This window comes from Episyrphus balteatus, chromosome 2, assembly GCF_945859705.1.
Source record: "Episyrphus balteatus chromosome 2, idEpiBalt1.1, whole genome shotgun sequence".
NCBI classification, from domain to species: domain Eukaryota; kingdom Metazoa; phylum Arthropoda; class Insecta; order Diptera; family Syrphidae; genus Episyrphus; species Episyrphus balteatus.
In genome coordinates, this window is record NC_079135.1 from 106635200 (window position 1) to 106652923 (window position 17724).

The 17724-nt window shown below is 29.4% G+C and overlaps 1 protein-coding gene across 3 annotated transcripts in view; it reads right to left on the reverse strand.

Moving 5' to 3' along the window:
* LOC129910201 (tyrosine-protein phosphatase non-receptor type 9) overlaps positions 1-17724 on the reverse strand; it is a 98567-nt gene that overhangs the window by 69279 nt on the left and 11564 nt on the right. The window contains exon 1 of one of the 3 annotated variants that reach the window (XM_055987475.1): positions 3696-4983. The exons of the other annotated variants lie outside the window; for them this stretch is intronic. Coding sequence (XP_055843450.1) covers positions 3696-3758 — 63 coding nt within the window. The 5' untranslated portion in view covers positions 3759-4983. Of the gene's footprint in view, positions 1-3695; positions 4984-17724 lie in introns of those variants that run through there. 3 annotated transcript variants of the gene reach the window in all.

A 17724-nucleotide genomic window follows, 5' to 3' on the forward strand; every position in this document is an offset into this window, starting at 1 on the left:
TTTTAAAGAAGGTCAAGAAAGTCGAAAAGGTTAATTATGGTGTCACACAGAAACTATAACAAACCAACAAAAATAACAAAGAAAATGCCATGAGAAAGTACATACTTTGTGCGTCGTTTTAAGTATTGACTTAGATTAATCGAAGACACTTAATTAGGTGAGTTTTATGTTAATGAGATTTCCTCGATAGTGCGGGTATATGTATAATTACTCTCTGAGATAAGAAGTGACCTAAATTATTGTAGATGTGTGACTAATGAATCACTACTCTGCCTGCAGTTAGTTCCCATTAACATAGAGTAGACATTTAATGCGCGCAGAGGAAATGAAATGTCATTGTTGTGTTGTCTTTTTCCGTTTCAATAAAGGTGTGATGTTGAAAACTGTCTTTCTTGTCCGGATTTGAAATTACGTTTCACATCATCAACAAATTCATTTATAACATCACGTAGCAATTAATCGTGAATTTATTGTGGGATGAACAAAAGCGATAAACGATGTTAATAAGAGTATTTATAAGTTTTTTTCTGTCACAACCCTGAGAATACTGCACAAGGCGTGGGATTTGTCACGATATTGATTTTTTTTAATGTGACAAATGCATTTTATTCCTAAATAAAGTCATTCTAAGTGAAGAAAAAAAATTAAATAAAAAGTCGTCTTGGAGTGAAAAACTGTTGACTTTCATAAACTTGTTTCGAAAACAAATTAAAAAAAAAAGTATTTATTGCAACTAAAAACATTTTGCATCAAAAATAAATGTTAGTGCAAATAAAAAAAATTGCCATGGAAACAAAATTTTTATTACAAATAAAAATATTTTGCAATCAAAAAAAAAAAAAATTCTTGCAAAAAACATTTTCTGCATTGAAAAAAATATTCGACCAATTTTTATAATTTTGACAATTTGGCCATAAATTTGGTAGTTGGATGAATACAAAATAAAATAAATTGCACGACTTGGGTCGCACGTACTTGCTCTTATGCTTAAAGTAACTCTAATGTTAAAGCTTTTTGTTTTTATTCAAGAAATTTAAAATTTGATATTTTGAAGAAATTTAAAAAGTAGTATAAAAAAATTAAATCTGTTTTTATAATTAATTAAACACCGTTTTAAATGATCTTTAAAAAAAAAAAAAAAAACAAATTATGCCATTTTATTTCTTGTATAAAAAGATATTTTTAGAAAAAAAATTTCGAAAATCGTAAAAAATTTCTAACATTTTTCAAAAAAAAAAGTTTGTATGCCATTTTGAAGAAGTAATTAACTTACACATAAAAACGAAATTTAAAGATTTTTCGTCAAACCGTTTTCAAAAAATTGATTTTTAGAAAAAAATGTTTGAAATATTTTTTAAAAATCCAAAAGTGTGTTTTTTGAAAATTTTCTTAAATTTTAATATTACCTTTACTTAAACGCTCTTGTATTAAAATTTTCGTAGAAAGCGGATTAGTCTTGTACAAGTTATTCATAAATCAAAAAAACCGTTCTATGACAGGTACCGTTAATAACGGTACACAAAATATTTTTTTTTTTTTTCAAAAGTTGGCTCTTATGTGTAATACTTCACACAAAAATTTTAATTAATATCGTTAGAGCCGTTTTTGAAAAACATTAACTTTTCTATTTCCGTTATATGGCAGGTACCGTTAGTTTTGGTCATAAAAATAAAATTCCAATTTCCCCTCTATTGAATCACCCAAAACTGCTAAATACCAAGTTTGAAGAAAATCACTTCACTCGTTTAGGCTGCAGCTCCAGATAGAGACAGACACACAGACAGACACACAGAATTGCCGGACCCACTTTTTTGGCATTCTCCATCATTGTAATGTCACGTAAAATTGTTATCTCGAGTTCGATTTTTTTTACGAATCCTAAACTTGCCCTATAGTACCTATATAGCAAGTAAAAAAATAATATTTAATGCACACTTTTTGCATTGATTTTTTTTTCTCAATGTAGAAAATTTTATAATTGCAAAAAATTTTTTTTTATGCAAAATATTTTTAGTTGCAATAAAAATTTTATTTTCAATTCAAATTTTTTTCCTTTGGAATAACTTTTTTGTAATGGAATAGATACCTACGACCTATTTTTATATCCCAAATGTATGTGTTTCTCATGTGTGCTAAGTAATATGCTATTAATTTCCATTAAGATGCATTCTACTGTCACGTACAGACAAATCCTACTCAAATGTTTCTTTTGTTAAACGCAGAAAAAAAGACCACCTAAAAACAAGCGGATTCCACATTAAATTAAGCGGATTTCTGCATGATTTTTTGCCAAGATAACATTCTGATTAAAAAAAAACTGGCAGCCACTGGGGAACCAACTTTCAACTACTTTTGGAAATAAGTATGATAAACTGCAACTAAAGCTGAAGTCTGACTATAATTTGTCGGTTTTTAACCCTCTGTAGGCACACATCTATTTTGTGACGTGATAGGCACACCACGGGTGCGAATTTGGTTTATACTTTTTCATGTCACTAGAACTTTTTTCGCTCTCGATATTTTATAGAGAATCATGAGTGAAATTGGTGTAGAATTAATCGAGGAATTCGAATATCGTATTCATTCGAAAAAAATATATTTTCACCCTTGTACTTTTTTGTGACCACTTTTTTGAAAAAATCGTAATTTTTTTATTTTTGCCCTGCCAAATTCGCACCCGTGGTGTGCCGACAGAGGGTTAAAGATGAAAATTCACATTAAAATGAAATGAAGTTTACCTTAAAATTAAAAGAATTTAAGCCGATTCCACTTATTTTAAGCGGAAATCGTATTGTTTTCTTCGTGTATGGACATAGTTTTCAGACTCTTTTATTTAAAGTTATTCATATGCAAATGTTTTTCTTCCGACAAACGACACCAACAAAAACAATGAGACGTAAAGTACAGTCGGGCATATTTAACCAAGAAATAAATAGCCGAAAATGTTCACACTATCTTTTATAAAACCTCCGTAGAATGCAATTTAAAGAATGACCTCGTCGTTCTCCATCGTTCATCTATAAGTTTCTTACTTTGCACAGAGAAAGACGTGAATTTTTCGAGGTTTATTAATTTAAGCCTTTATTATTTGTTTTTTTAATAAGCCACACCGTAAGCTTATTTTGACCAAACAAATAAACAATAACAAAATCCACATAAAATATTTTAAATAAATAACAATTGCTTTATTAAATTATTAAAAACTTTTAGTTGATGCATGGCATTAGAAATTTAACTCGAGCCATCATTCTTCAATCGGTCAATAACTTCTTCCCAAAACCAAACTGACTCACTTAAACATGCGCACAGTAAAACCAAATCACCATCGCCACCAAATAACACTTTCTTTTCAATTGGAATTTTAAACAAAAAAATTCCATTTTATAAATAACTTTACCGGTAAAATAAAAATAAATAAAAGTTCGAACTACTATGTGAAAAGAAATCTAAATTAAGAACACATTCACTTCTAAAAGACAAAATGAAAAAAAAAAACAAGAAAAAAAGAAATTCCCAACATTAATGCCTCGCACAATATTTCTTCGATTGTCCCCTTTTTTGTTTAGAAGAATTCAATCTCCTTTAACAGTTCTATAGAGAAATTGAGAAGCAATTTTTATTTTATTTTAATTGTTGTTAAACAGACATAAATTAAAGCATACAATCAAAATGTGATTACAATTTTAGGTAGGTACCTTTAGAACATAATGAAATATTCTTTTATGACAATAATTATCCTCTTCTCCTTCTTCAATCATTTTTAAAAATGATTTTGTTGATTTTTTAGATGAATTTTCCAATAAAATTATGAAGATTTTTCTTAATTTTTGCTTTCTTTCTTTTATTTACAAAATTAATTTTAAAAATCACATTATTACAATCTTTGGACTTAATATTCAGAGCACCATTTTTATCACTAAATTGAGAAATAAACGCACAAAAAAAGAGCACATAGAAACCCTCGCTCTCTCAACTCAACTATATCATTAATGATCGCTTAAAGAATCATTAAACTTTAATCAACCCAGGCAGAGCAGAGGCACACACAATTTAGCGAGAACACTTCCGTAACGTGACCGCACCTAAGTTTTCGCTACTATTTGCAAAATTTACAAGTACACACTACAACACTACACGATACTAAATCAAAAATAAAAACTCAGAGATTTTGTATGGGAAGGGGAAGAGAGGGGAAGTAGTCGTATCAAATAGACAGCAATGATTTCCGTTCTAACAAAATTTCTATTTCTCCTTTGAGAGAGCAGTTGCAATTCAGGAACAACAACAACAAAAATAAAGTGCAGTTCTATTGCAAAAAAAAAAAAACACTCCAAAACAAAAACTTAATCCGCGCGCCGCCACTGCAACTCAGAGAGCGTGTAACAAGTTTAACGCAATGCAAACGATTGAGAGTCACGGAAACCGTATGAGCAACTGTGATGCGCGCGCGCTCCTCACACACTTTTCAGTCCCAATCCCAACACCATAAGACCATCAGCCGAAGACCTCAACCTCTCGCGACTTCTTGCCAAAGTTCGATAAACTGAGAGGAAAATACAGGCAATAGTCGTCGCATCCGTCCGTCCGTTTGTCCGTGATGATGAACATCAATAAAACTTTTTTTTTTTTTGCTTTTCTGTGCGTCAACCGAGAGACTTTAAGGCAATGTGAAGGGGTGGATTGAGGTGGTTTGTGATTTTACGGAACCATTGCAGCCAAAATGCTTGTTAGAAGCTTCTTTTTGATTTACAAGAGCGCCAATCGTTGGTTTTGTATCGATTGTTTAGAGGCAGTCACACAGCACAGCAGCAAGCACTACACAGCAAAGCAACACAAACCGATGTCATTTGAAGTGAAGTTTGAAGTGATTTCATGTCTTTGTGCATAGTTTCTTGTCTTTTCTGCTTGTTCGTGCTGTCTGGCAGAGACAACGAACTGAGATAAGACCAAGAGAGCATGGAAAAACAAGTTCAGATGAAAGAAGTAAAAGTATTGTGTGTGAACACTTTAGTGTACGAACATAAAAAAAAAAAAATACATAATAACTTTTCTCCTCTTTTCTTAGTTCTTGTTAAAGAACAGTGGGGTCGTGTCATCTCATTGAACTTTACCAGCAAATCTGGTTTTCAAATTTGGTAATGGCACCTAAGCAAGCAGTTAATGGTGGAAGCATAAACCTTACTTAACTTAGTTTATCTCTATTTAAAACATTCTATCGTTTCGGATGCTACAACTGAACACATATCTTTGCTGCCGGGTAGGTACAAAGGGGTTAAGTAAAAAAAATCGATTTTCGGATTTATATTGGACTTGAGTCAGTTTTTTTTTCTCTTTCGTTTGGTCCTATCGTCATATCTCTAGCGTATCTCCTTCCGTTAGAAATGATTCGGTACAATGGGTTTAAGTAAAAAAAATTTAAAATTGTATGGTACTTAGGGCGTAAGTTGACTTAACTCCTTTGATCCTAAGGCGTTAAGTCAAGAGGAAGACGGAAAACGAAAAGCCATTTTTCTACAGTATTATATTAGCTCAAAAAGGATTCTCACACTTGGTTATGAATCATCAATGATATTTCCAACTCTCTTTCATTAATTAAACTTTATTATCAATGTAAACAAAGATTTTTCTTGACTTAACTCTTTTGTATCATAAAACTTAATTTTATTTTAATTTTTCAAAAATCGATAAATTGCTACTAAAATAATCATACAATCGTACGAAGTTCATGCCTGATTCACAATAATGCGACACGACGAGACGAGGGCTTTGCGTTTTTTCTCAACCTTTTCTCCCTAAAAAAAAAATTATTTTAAAATCTTTGAAAATTCACAAAATTGGGATTAATGGAAAAAAAAAATTAAAAATTTTCAAAATATGGAAAAATCACCAATTCTTTTTTTTTCCAAAACTTAACTTTTTCTGAAAACTTTTATTTTTTCTTAGCTTTACTTAAAATTTAAAATATTTAATATTAAAACGCTGAAATAAACTAAGCAAAATTTGATTTTACTCATGTAATAGTGATTAGAACTAATGTAAGTCATTTAAAACTGCAAAAGTGTTATATTTCATCTCAAAAGTTTGATTCCTTAGAACAGAAATGCTGTTTATGAATACTTCTGTAACTTTGCAGATTAATTTCAGGTATTTTAAGATTCAATTATTAAGCCTCATTTTAATCTTATTACTCATAGTTATAAATTAGCAGTGAATTTTCTAAAAAAAAACCTTAAAAAGACCTATTTTGATAGTTTTTCTAAATTGATTTCAAATGTAAGAAAACATTTTTTTACCAAAGTAAACTTGATTCCTTTGTGGAAAATTAAATGAAGTTTTTAAGTGTATCCTTGAATTTTTTGTAAAATGATCCGTTGCTGAGGTACATATTGATAAACAAAGTCAAGAGTATGCGGTTTTTGGTTTTATGACTGATATTGCAGCTTTAAAAAAATCGTAGAAGTTTGAAACAAAAAGAAACTTGAAGCTTATTAAAAAAAGCCTTTCTAAAAATAATAATTATTAAAATAAAAAAAAAATTAAATTTTATCTATCCTTCAATTTTTGTCCACTAGTGTAGTTGAGGTAATTGAATTATGAAAAAACCAAAAGCTATAAAATGGTGAAACGACAATAAACCATTTTCCTGAAGCTTCTTCTAATGTTCATTTAAAAATTAAATTAAAAGATGTCACAATGTACCAATTTTCCTCATAATTAGCATTCAACGCCACTGTCAACCAACAAAACTCATATTTTTTTCAAAATTATTTTCGCTATAATCACGCAGAAGAAGTCCAAAATTCTGAAAAATGCTCATATCAACTCATAATATCATTTTTTTTCTACTTTATTGCTTCACCTTTCATTCTTCTTTCTCAGAAATCTAATGTCAATGCCAGTATGTTGGTGGCTATAAAAGATACACTTTAAACTCACAACTTCATATTTCCTTTTCCGTTCTTTTATTATAAGTCGTTAAAAAAGTGCTTCTTCGAGGAAGAAACTTTCTTTTTATGACCAAATTAACATTTGTTTTTTCGTCTTCCAGTTGTTTATTTATCTTTAGTTTGTTGTTGTTTTTTTTTCTCAGTTGTTAACATAGCTTATGTATGAATGAGAGCTAACATTTTTTTTTTGTATATTTTTTTTTTTTAAATGAATTTGTTATTCTCTCATTTATTTAAAATATTTGTGTAAACAAGCAAAAAATAGAACATGAAGAAGATTCACTAATTTTTAAGTAACAAATAGATTTTTAAGCCTTGAGGTTGAGTCTTAAAAAAATAATAAGTTTTTAATTTTATTATTGGCTGGGTAATCTAATAACAAAAATAATAATCAAACTAATCAAAATAAAATATAATTTTTTTTCAATTACTGGTCTTGCAAAATCTGTCTACAGATTAATAATTCCAATCAATATTAATGCGGATGTTTGTATATAAATTGAACATTGCCTAGAGAAGTTCATATCAACACTTTATTCAAATACAGTGTAGTGACTTTGATTAGACCTAATAAAGTTTTCTTAAACGATTTTTCAAAATTTCTTTGCGCAGCTACCTTAAGCGATGCTAAATGATTACAATTTTATTTCGCTTTTATCTTATTTTGTAACCATTGCGGATGCCGGTATTTTGACCCGGATGACCTGGAAATTAACCGAGAAAACCCTTGATTTTAGCGGTAAAATGCGAGATTTTACGGGAAAACCCGTTATTTAACCGAGGCAAATCGTGATTTTAACGGGGAAACCTGTAATTTTATCCAGACCCTGATTTTTTGGGGGAACTCAATGATTCTCCGAGTACATCCAATATTTTAACGGGCAAACCCGTTATTTAACGGATGAAAAACATGATTTTATGAAAAAAAAATTCTGATTTTATTGGGTAAACCCGTGAATTACCTTAGATTTTATCGGAGAAACCCGAAATTCAACCGAGGCAACTCGTAATATTAACGAAGAAACCAGTAATTTTATCTAGACCCTAATTTTTTGGGGGAACTCAGTGATTCTTCGAGGCAACCCATGGTTTTAACTGGCAACTCCTGATTTTATCCGTACAACCAGTGATTTTACAAGAGTGACCCACGATTTTACTGGCGTTATAAGTGATTTTACAGAAAAAAAAACTGATTTTATAGGAGAAATCGGGGAAACCTCTAATTTATCCGAGGCAACTCTTAATTTTAGCGGGAAAAAAGTAATTTTTTTTTTGGTTTAGCTGGATAGATCTGTGATTTTTCTCGCGAACTCAGTGATTTTAAAGGGGAAACCAGTTATTTTTACCAGAAGACCCAGAATCTTACCCAAAAAAGTCTTACTGGGAAAACATGACTTTTTAACGGAGATATAGATGATTTTTTACGGGAACTCAGTTATTCTCTGCGGTGACCCATGATTGTAGCAGGGAAAATTTGAACATATTTTAGCAAACGGTTTTTTCTATAAAACTGACTATTAAACATTTTGTTTTAGGTAATATTTAATGTAAAATTTTTAAATTTTTAAAATGAACCAAATCGCACCAACCGTACTGTATCTGCAAAGTATCATTTAATAACATTTATTATTGCTTACTCTGTGTTTTTTGGATTTGATTTTTGAAAATTTGTTTTTAAGTGATTACATACTCCTCTTGCCGCAAAACAAACAATTTATAAAAAAAATTCATTCACTTCCTTAAACCATAAATTCTTCCACGATGCGGGTATAACATAACAATAACTAATTGCCAAAATTACACCTACCTTTAGATAATCTTCAATTTTTTTGTTTATAATGTTTAATAATCAGCCTAAGCTTCGTTTCGAAGATACATTGTTTCCTGATTGAGATAAGAAAGTCTTATTTGAAGATTTTGTACTGTCTTACAATTATTGCCTTTATGAATTTTGTACAAACTTGTTGGAGAACATAAGACGATTTTTTTTTTCTTAACAAACAAAAATAACAACTTATTATTCCTACTGGCTTAAGGCTAATCTATAATTATCTTATACCAAAAAATTTATACACAGCAATTAGTTATTTCTCACCAGAAACTAAATTCAAATATTGGTCATTAGACATAATAATGATACAATATAAAACTGACGTAAAAATAACAAGAATACCAAACGATATAATAGTAGGTAATAGATATTTGATTCTATTCTTTTCATCAAATACTGGAAGACTATGTGAAAAAAATGAGGTTTTTTTTTTAAATGATTAAGTGAACATATTATATATTTAATGAGTAAAATGGTAATGAGACAAACGCGGATTTTAAAACTATTCCCATAGAAATCGAAGTTTTAACAATCGAAGTATTGTTCAAAGAAAAAAAAAAGGTAGGAATATTTTTTAAATGAATACAATTTAATTATTAGAACATTTTTTTGTTTTTTTTCGAAGTTTTAACAATCGAAGTATTGTTCAAAGAAAAAAAAAAGGTAGGAATATTTTTTAAATGAATACAATTTAATTAGTAGAACATTTTTTTGTTGAAAATTTATTAATCATTTAAGTTTTCATGCATAAAATTAAAATAACAACTATTGTGTTAGGTTGAAAACTGTTGTAGAACATTAATAATACTTCTTTATACAGATTGACTATTCTTTCAAGATCTGTGACATCTAGGTAGGGGGTATAAGTTTTTTTGTTAGTGAAGCATAAGGTCGAAGAAATGGAAAAGTGTTTTACCAGGAACAAACATTTTTATGGAGACTAAAAAATGTAGGAAACACATAAAACGTCAGAAAAACTTAAAGTAATCAATTTTAGTGTTTGAAAGGTTAAGAGTTAATAACAAAAACTTCTTTTAGTACAAACAACAAAGCTTATTTGAACTTACTTTATTGTCAATGGTATTTTTTTAAATTTGTTTGCGGTTTATTTTAAATGGTCACTGTGACGTATGTGTAACTTTTTTTTTTTACAAAATTGCGTTGGAATCGGAATAGTCGTTTGGGATTTAATTAAAATTTTAAATTAAATTACAAACAATTGGGTACATATCTAATATTCGTTAAAAAAAAATCTCTGAAAAGTAGCTAAAAAATACTCATATCAGTCAACCGAAAAAAATGTAGATAGTTAAAAGACCTACAACTTTTATTTGCATAGTTTTTTTTTTACATCATGTCAAAAATATTGAGATCTTTAACAAACACCATTAGTTTTTGATAAAATTCTGAAAATGTTGAATTTTGAATTTTAATTAAAGCAACATTTTTCATCAACACTGTAAGAAATCGAAATTCCTTGAACTATTTGCTTAACAACAAAATCCCATGAACGTTTTTGATGGTAATTTGATGTAATTTTCAATACTTTAGATACTTTCAATACTTTTCAATAGTTGATAGCTTCAACAAGCATGTGATCGTTTCTCTTTCTATATTTTTTTGGGCTTTCGGAAACCAGTAAATAAATACTTTTCAGATCTCCCATTCCCGAGCAACAACACGCATTGTTAAACGGTTCTTTTGCTTATGAAAAAAAAAAAAAAATAATAATTTAATGGACCATCCTATGAAAAAGAACTCCATACTTGGAAGGGTTTAGTCGTGAAATTCAGCAAAAAGTGGAAATAAACGCCAACCAATGAAATGTTTTAGTTGTTTTCGTTTTACGGAAGATAACGAAGTTATATTGATTCAAAGAATCGCGCACTATTTGTATGAAAAAGTGGTTCATTAGAATGGTCTTATTTTGTTCAAGTCCGTAACGTTATTAATGCTTATTTTGATCTTTTCCAGTATTTTTTTTTTTTTTTTTTTTAATTTTTTAGTGATTTGTAAGTATTTTTCTGATTCTGAATAAACATAAATAAATCATTAATTTAACTACATTTTGCGTTTGTTCAAGTCCGTAACGTTCTTAATGCTTATTTTGATCTTTTCCAAAATTTTATTTTTTAATTTTTTAGTGATTTGTAAGTATTTTTCTGATTCTGATAAACATAAATAAATCATTAATTTAACTACATTTTGCGAGTTAAATTGAAGTTTCTCAAAAGTTCAACATGATAATTCGTATGTATGAATTTTTTTCTAATAAGAAAGCGAAAGAAGTGTGTTTTAAACCATGGGGAAGATCAAATGACTTGAATAACAACAATAAAAGACATTTCTTTTTGAGCTTTTTTAAATTTTTGATTTTGTCAGTATATGCTTTGATTAGTTGTTGTCTTTCATATGGTTGACTTTTTTTTTTCTTTTATGAACAATCGTTTTGAACTGCAAAAGATATGACAATTTTAAAATCCGTTTTTTTTTTTATATTCACTCCCTACATCCCAAATTTCAAGACGACTTTACGTTAAAAAGGTATATTTTGCAGAACTATGTTACTAAGCTTCCCACATAATGATATAATTTATATATACAGGGTGTCCCAAAAGTAATGGATCAAACGAAATATGGTGATAGGCCTCCTTAAGGGCTCTCAGAATTTGGTAACTTGTTCATTCCAAATCCTTACGGTTTTCGATTTAATGCAATTCTTGTGAAATTTCGAAAAATCCCTACTTGGCAACAGTATTTTGCTTCCTGCGCCCATTATTGATTTTTGTTTTCTAAAATTCTTTTACAAAAACATTGCCAAATAATAAGGAACAATTAATTAATCAAAATATTTTTTATTTCATTCGCCATTTTGCTGCAAATTAATTAACAGTTCCATGATTTATAAAAACTAAATTTCTTGCTTTTATTTTAGAGCAACACCCTGAAAAAAAATTGTATGGTGTGACCCTGGTTTATTATTTTGAAAACTTGCCGTGTTATTTCAGTTTTCAAAAATGTATAAAAGTTTCCAAAGTTGAAGTTAGAACTAAAGATATTACAATTTAAAAGCAACAAAACAGGGTCTTTCAGAGAAAAATAACAAAGGAAAATAAACAAATTTTCTCGACTGTTGTTTGTTTATTTCTTTTTGAATAAAAGCCTCGATTTTTGTTTGTTATTTTGCTCTGAAAACCTCTGTTTTTTTGCATTCAAATTGTAATATCTTTCGTTCTAATTTCATCTTTGGAAACTTTTATACATTTTTGAAATCTGCAATAACACGGCAAGTTTTCAAAATAATAAACCAGGGTCACACCATAAAAATTTTGTTCAGGGTGTTGCTCTGAAATAAAAGTGAGAAATTGAGTTTTCATACAACATGAAACTGTTAATTCATTTGCAGCAAAATGGCGAATGAAATACAAAATATTTTGATTAATTATTTATTCCATGTTATCAGGCAATGTTTTAGTGAAAGAAATGTAAAAAACAAAAAGCAATTATGAGCGGAAAAAGCAAAATACTGTTGCAAAGTCGGAATTTATCGAAATTTCACAAAAACTGCATTAAATCGAAAACCGTAAAGATTTGGGATAAACAAGTTACCCAATTCTGAGAGCCCTAAAGTTGGCCTATCAGCATACTTCGTTTGATCCATTACTTTTGGGACACCCTGTATTTTTTTATTTTTATATATTTTTAATGTACAAAAAATTTTTTTGTTATTTTTTTTTTATAAACGGGTCAAAGATTTTTAAGTTTAAATTAAAAGTTTAGATATCGGTTTGTTGACATTACTATTCCATAATTTTTTTTTGTTTAAATTTCCACTCATCGAGTGAATCATTTTGAAACTATTTCGATTACAAGTTTATGTAAATACTTATTTCCAAATATTTACAATTCTCCCATCCAATATTTTCACATCGAACTAAAATGACAAAATTTGTTGAACAAAAAGTCATCTTATTTCCGGAAATTTATGTTTAACAATATCATCACCTCGTCTCGACTAATTGACAAACCAAAATAAACCATTAGCCAGATGAAGAGGTATAATGTCAGAATAAATAAATATGGACATTTAAACCAACTAGGGCAAACAAATTTCATCATTCAACACTTTCCTCCAACTCTGTCTGTGGTTGTTATGTGAAAGCTCGCGAGTTGATAAAACGATGAGTGACATTTCATGTGCAATCATTTTAATTAAATGAAACCAAAAAATAAAATTGCGAAAAAAACGAAAGCGGAAAGAACGAATAAAATCATATCAACTGAAAACTTAACTGTCATTTAAATGGAATTTTATTTCGGTCTTTTTCATTTTGGTCTCAAATGAAATTTACATAGAATCACACTTGGGTGGTACAAAATTCGAATAAAATAATCCGAAACCGATTAACATGAATAAGATTGGTTGAGATATGGCATGGGTGCCAGTGACACATCAAGTTGGCTTTCACACAACGCGAGGGCGTAGCGTAATCTATGAAGTTTCGAGTTCCTTCCACCTACCACTGCCACCGCAAACACACCGGAAGAAAACTTTTTAAAAAGCTGTCAACTGAATGAGGTTCCCAAGTTTTTTTTGTACTCTTTTTTTTTGCTGCTGTACAAAGTAAACAAATGCACTTGAATCCTCAAAAACAAAGGAACGGCTGCTGAGGCTTCTTAGAATGGGGTTAAATTGAAAAGATCCACTCCACTGCCATAGAAAAAAAAATTGAAAAAAAAAAAATATCAACTTAAGTTGAAGTACTTCCAAGGGGCCAGGAACAGCAAAAGACTCTGTAATCTCAAAAGCACTGTGTATTCTTTAGTGATTCACCTAATAGTGAAGATAAAGAAGCATAGTAGTTCCTCACTCGAGTACATAGACACTCTTAGACTGTGGCATAGGCATGGCCTGTTCTCTTCAATGGGCTTGGCTTAGACTTACTATTATACTCTACCTGGCGGATATTTCTATATAACAGCTACAAAAAAGGCGGATGTAAATGAATACCGAAAATAAGAAACATCAGGCAAGAAAAAAGAAATAAACAAAAAAAAAAACTACGAAGAAAAAGTTGAATAATTTAAATAGAAAGATTAAACAGTCGATTAGGTCGATTATACTGGCTCAGTAGATCGACTTCTGTCTGAGAGGCAAAGCTTTTTTAAAAATTTATTTGTCTTGAGTTTATTACAAAATGTTGATAATAATCTCCAAATAGACCAAAGTCAAAAAATACCATTTTGTATCCAAACTTAACGACATCTTAAATCACCCATACATATTTTAGACTAGGTCCATTTTTAATGAATGAATTTTCCAACAAGTTAATTTTTTGTATTGAAAATCAAACCAATTTCCTAAGCTCTTCAATCAATTAGACTTGTTTTTATTTATTTAAACTTGCCACTAAATTTTTTTTTTTAAACCAATACTTGCCCTTAACACTTAAAAATAAGTAAAACAAAAATATATGACAGTTGAATGAATATTATACAAGAATAATACCAAAAGTACTGAGAGAAAAGTGTTTTGAACTTTGAAACACATCAAGAGTCACATAGGTGTACGAAAAGTGTTTCGTGTTACGAGATACAAAATAAATTTTTAACAACCGTAAAGTTTGGTAAATCTTTCATGAGAAGTTGCTTCTTTTTATGTTAAGATATGTGAACAAAAGAAAAGAATAAATGATACAATTTTATGTTCAATATACAAATGTTCTAAAGTTATTATCATAGTTTGTTTAGATCTTACAAAAAATTTATATTAGAGGAAACACTATCTTAGTTACATATGTATATTTTTTTATAATTGGAGTTTGCCCTGCACAAGAATTTAAATGTATAAACAAATTTTTGGGCCGTTTTAGAAACATTATCATAAATAAAATTATAAATAATATCGCTATGACAAAATATTACATAATAAGCCCTAGTTACCTAAAATGATAATTTGTTTATTTTGCCGAATATACAAACTTTTTCTAGAAATAATTTTAGACATTTTTTTAACTAGAACGAACGAAACATTTAAATGTTTTAGGTTTTTTGTGTACGATAAACGAATGTTAAAAATATTTTTTGTATTCATTTTTCTCAATTACATTCAAATTACTTTTTCTGTATTAAAGTTGTCTGTTTTAAGTTTTGTGAAAATTCGTTATTTCACCTTAACAGTGGAAACGTATTCTTACTGGAAAAGTTTTTTTTTTCTTCTAAAAACCTGTTAAAATTTTAATGTAGTTTAATGTACCGAAAACTGAGTTTTAATGCATGAAAAATGAATAATATTATGGATATAAGATGCACTGCGACCTGGTGATCTATGTGATCTGTGGAACTGAGTGAGTCGATTCCTCATATTACTTTTAATTTAATGTTAAGCCGAAGATGCAAAAACTGACCTCTGAATTTTGTTTGCGGGCTTCGATCTTTTTTGTTAGTCACTTAAAGAAGTTTGGCCCAAGACATAAAATGTTGAAAATTTTAAGCTGAATTTCGAAAAAGGTAGTCGAAAATGTCATACGTTTTTCAGTTTTTTATAAAAAAAAGCTTTGAAACAGCGTCAATCTTAATTTAAAACGAATTTTTTTATTTAAAAAAAAAATTAGGTAGGTGCCAATACCTACAAAATTAACTTTTTTTAAATTTATCTGGGGAAGTAAGTTGCCTTATAACGTGGACCACACTAATGAGGGTGTAATTGGGTGTGTTTATTGGCAGAAATTTTATAAAATTCGAGCAAATGGTTCAGAAGTTATTGAAATATGGCGCCCTTTTTATTCAGCCCAAAACACATTTCATTGGTTTGTTTCTGGTTACCTAATTTGTTTTTTTTTTTTTTTTTTCTATGACAGCTTTCAATGCCATTAAAATATCCTAGATGTCACTACTGCCAATTAATTGCATACGAGATTCTATTTAAAAAAAAAAAAAAAACTAATAGCAAAGAAAAAATATAAATATAAAAAAATGCCCTTCGTTCTGCCACCCGCTTAGTCCGTAAATGAGGGTAAGAATCACAAAAACGGGCTTTTGGAAAAAAGGAACTGTTTTTAAATCCCAGGAATTTTTCGCCTTGTGTTTTAAAAGCTTAATGTCTTTTAATACAGTAAATTAATAAAACAAAATTTTCAATAGCAAACCCTTTTATAAAATTGAACTATGTGAGCAAATCCATAAATGTTTTATCTAATCAAGCACTTAATTTATGCATGTTACTCTACTTGAAATAAGGTGTTTTATCTGATCGAAGTAAACAAAGGTAGGTACTCATTCCTAAAACAAAATATATACCCTTCATTGCAAGTAATTACAAAACCAATAGAAAACTGAACGCGTAACAAATTCAAGGTCATTCATCATCTTCATCATCATCATACAAAAATTCCAATTCAAATAAGTAAAAAAAAAAATTGTTTTCTTTCCCAATTGGGCTTTTGCAAGTAAATAAAATAAATAAGAAATTGAAAGGAATCCAATTTTATTCATAACATTTTGAGTTCGTATGGGATTCCTGGAACAATTTTTTTTCTTTTTTGCCAAAAAATAAATCGCCACAAAAATGTAAACAACATACTCGTACTACAAATGTGCATGCATATGTACATATTTCAATTTATGAAGAATTTACCAAATAGCAAAATCAATTATTCTAGGAATTAATATTGAACAGCAAGCATGTGTGTTTAATATTCCACTTCAATGAATTTTTTCTGGTGGGGTGCAGCAGTACACTGTTCAGAGAAAATGCCACAGAATAATAATAATAATTGCGAAAGTACACAGCAATCAGTTTTATTTCTTTTTTGGAAAATTTCGTTTTTCTTAGTAAAAAAAATATATCCAAAAATGTGATTTTCCTGGATTTTGGCCAAAGCTGTGAAAATGATAAATTCCTTTCTATACACATTAACCCAAATGTAGTTCGAAGCAACTCATACCAAAAAAAAAAACGAGACTATTATCCGTTTCTCTGGAGATGTGTGTGGGGGGACGACTTTTGTGTTGTTTTCTATATGTTAGTAGGTCTCTGTACATAATTCCTGGTGGAAAGCATCAAAAGGCAATTTTGTTGTGGCCTATTTTTATTTTACACCAACACTCTTCCAAGTAGGAGGAAACAACAAAACACCACCATCACCGCCGTCGCCAGAACCGAGAATTAACTCAAGCTAAAACTGTTGTGTAGGCGATGTGGAGGAGGGTGGATTTTGAATCGACTTTTGTTGTTATCACAACACCACCATCAACCCCCGAAACTATATTTTTTTCTTTTTTTTTATTTAGATCAATGTACTCAGATGGCTCCACTTGATTAAGAAGGGTTCTTGCTTTTGTTGTTCCTATTTTCTTCTTGGCGAGTTGTAGGATTTATTTTGTTGTATTTTTATGCCAGTTCCATCAACGAAAACAATGTGAATCGGTTGTTGCAGATTTTTTTGTATACCCTGGAGATGATTTGAATTATTATTAAAGTTTGAAACAGAATATTTTAAATAAAAAATGATAAAACTTACAGAGAGTATCTAATCAAAAATTCTTAAATTGAATCATCGATTTTGAGTTAAAAAAAAAATCGATTGAATGACCTTGTGCTTTGGATAAACCCGATCGACACACTTAGCACTTGAAATTCCTATTCATGATTTGTTTAGATTGTAAAATTGTTGATTTTATTTGTTTACGTGAGAAAGATTATAATAATAAGCACATGCCATACATAGAAAGTTTTTAGATCTAATATACGATTGTTTATACACAAAAACAGGGTCGGATTTGACCTCTGAAGGAAGTTGATTTTTTGTTTGCCACTACCAAGACATTGGACTTTAAATCCAATAAAGAGATATATCACGATCATTTCTTAACTAAGTAAGTGGTTTTCTCCAAAACCACTTCAACTCTGTAAGATCTATTTTTCATAGCCAAAACTGATAGCTT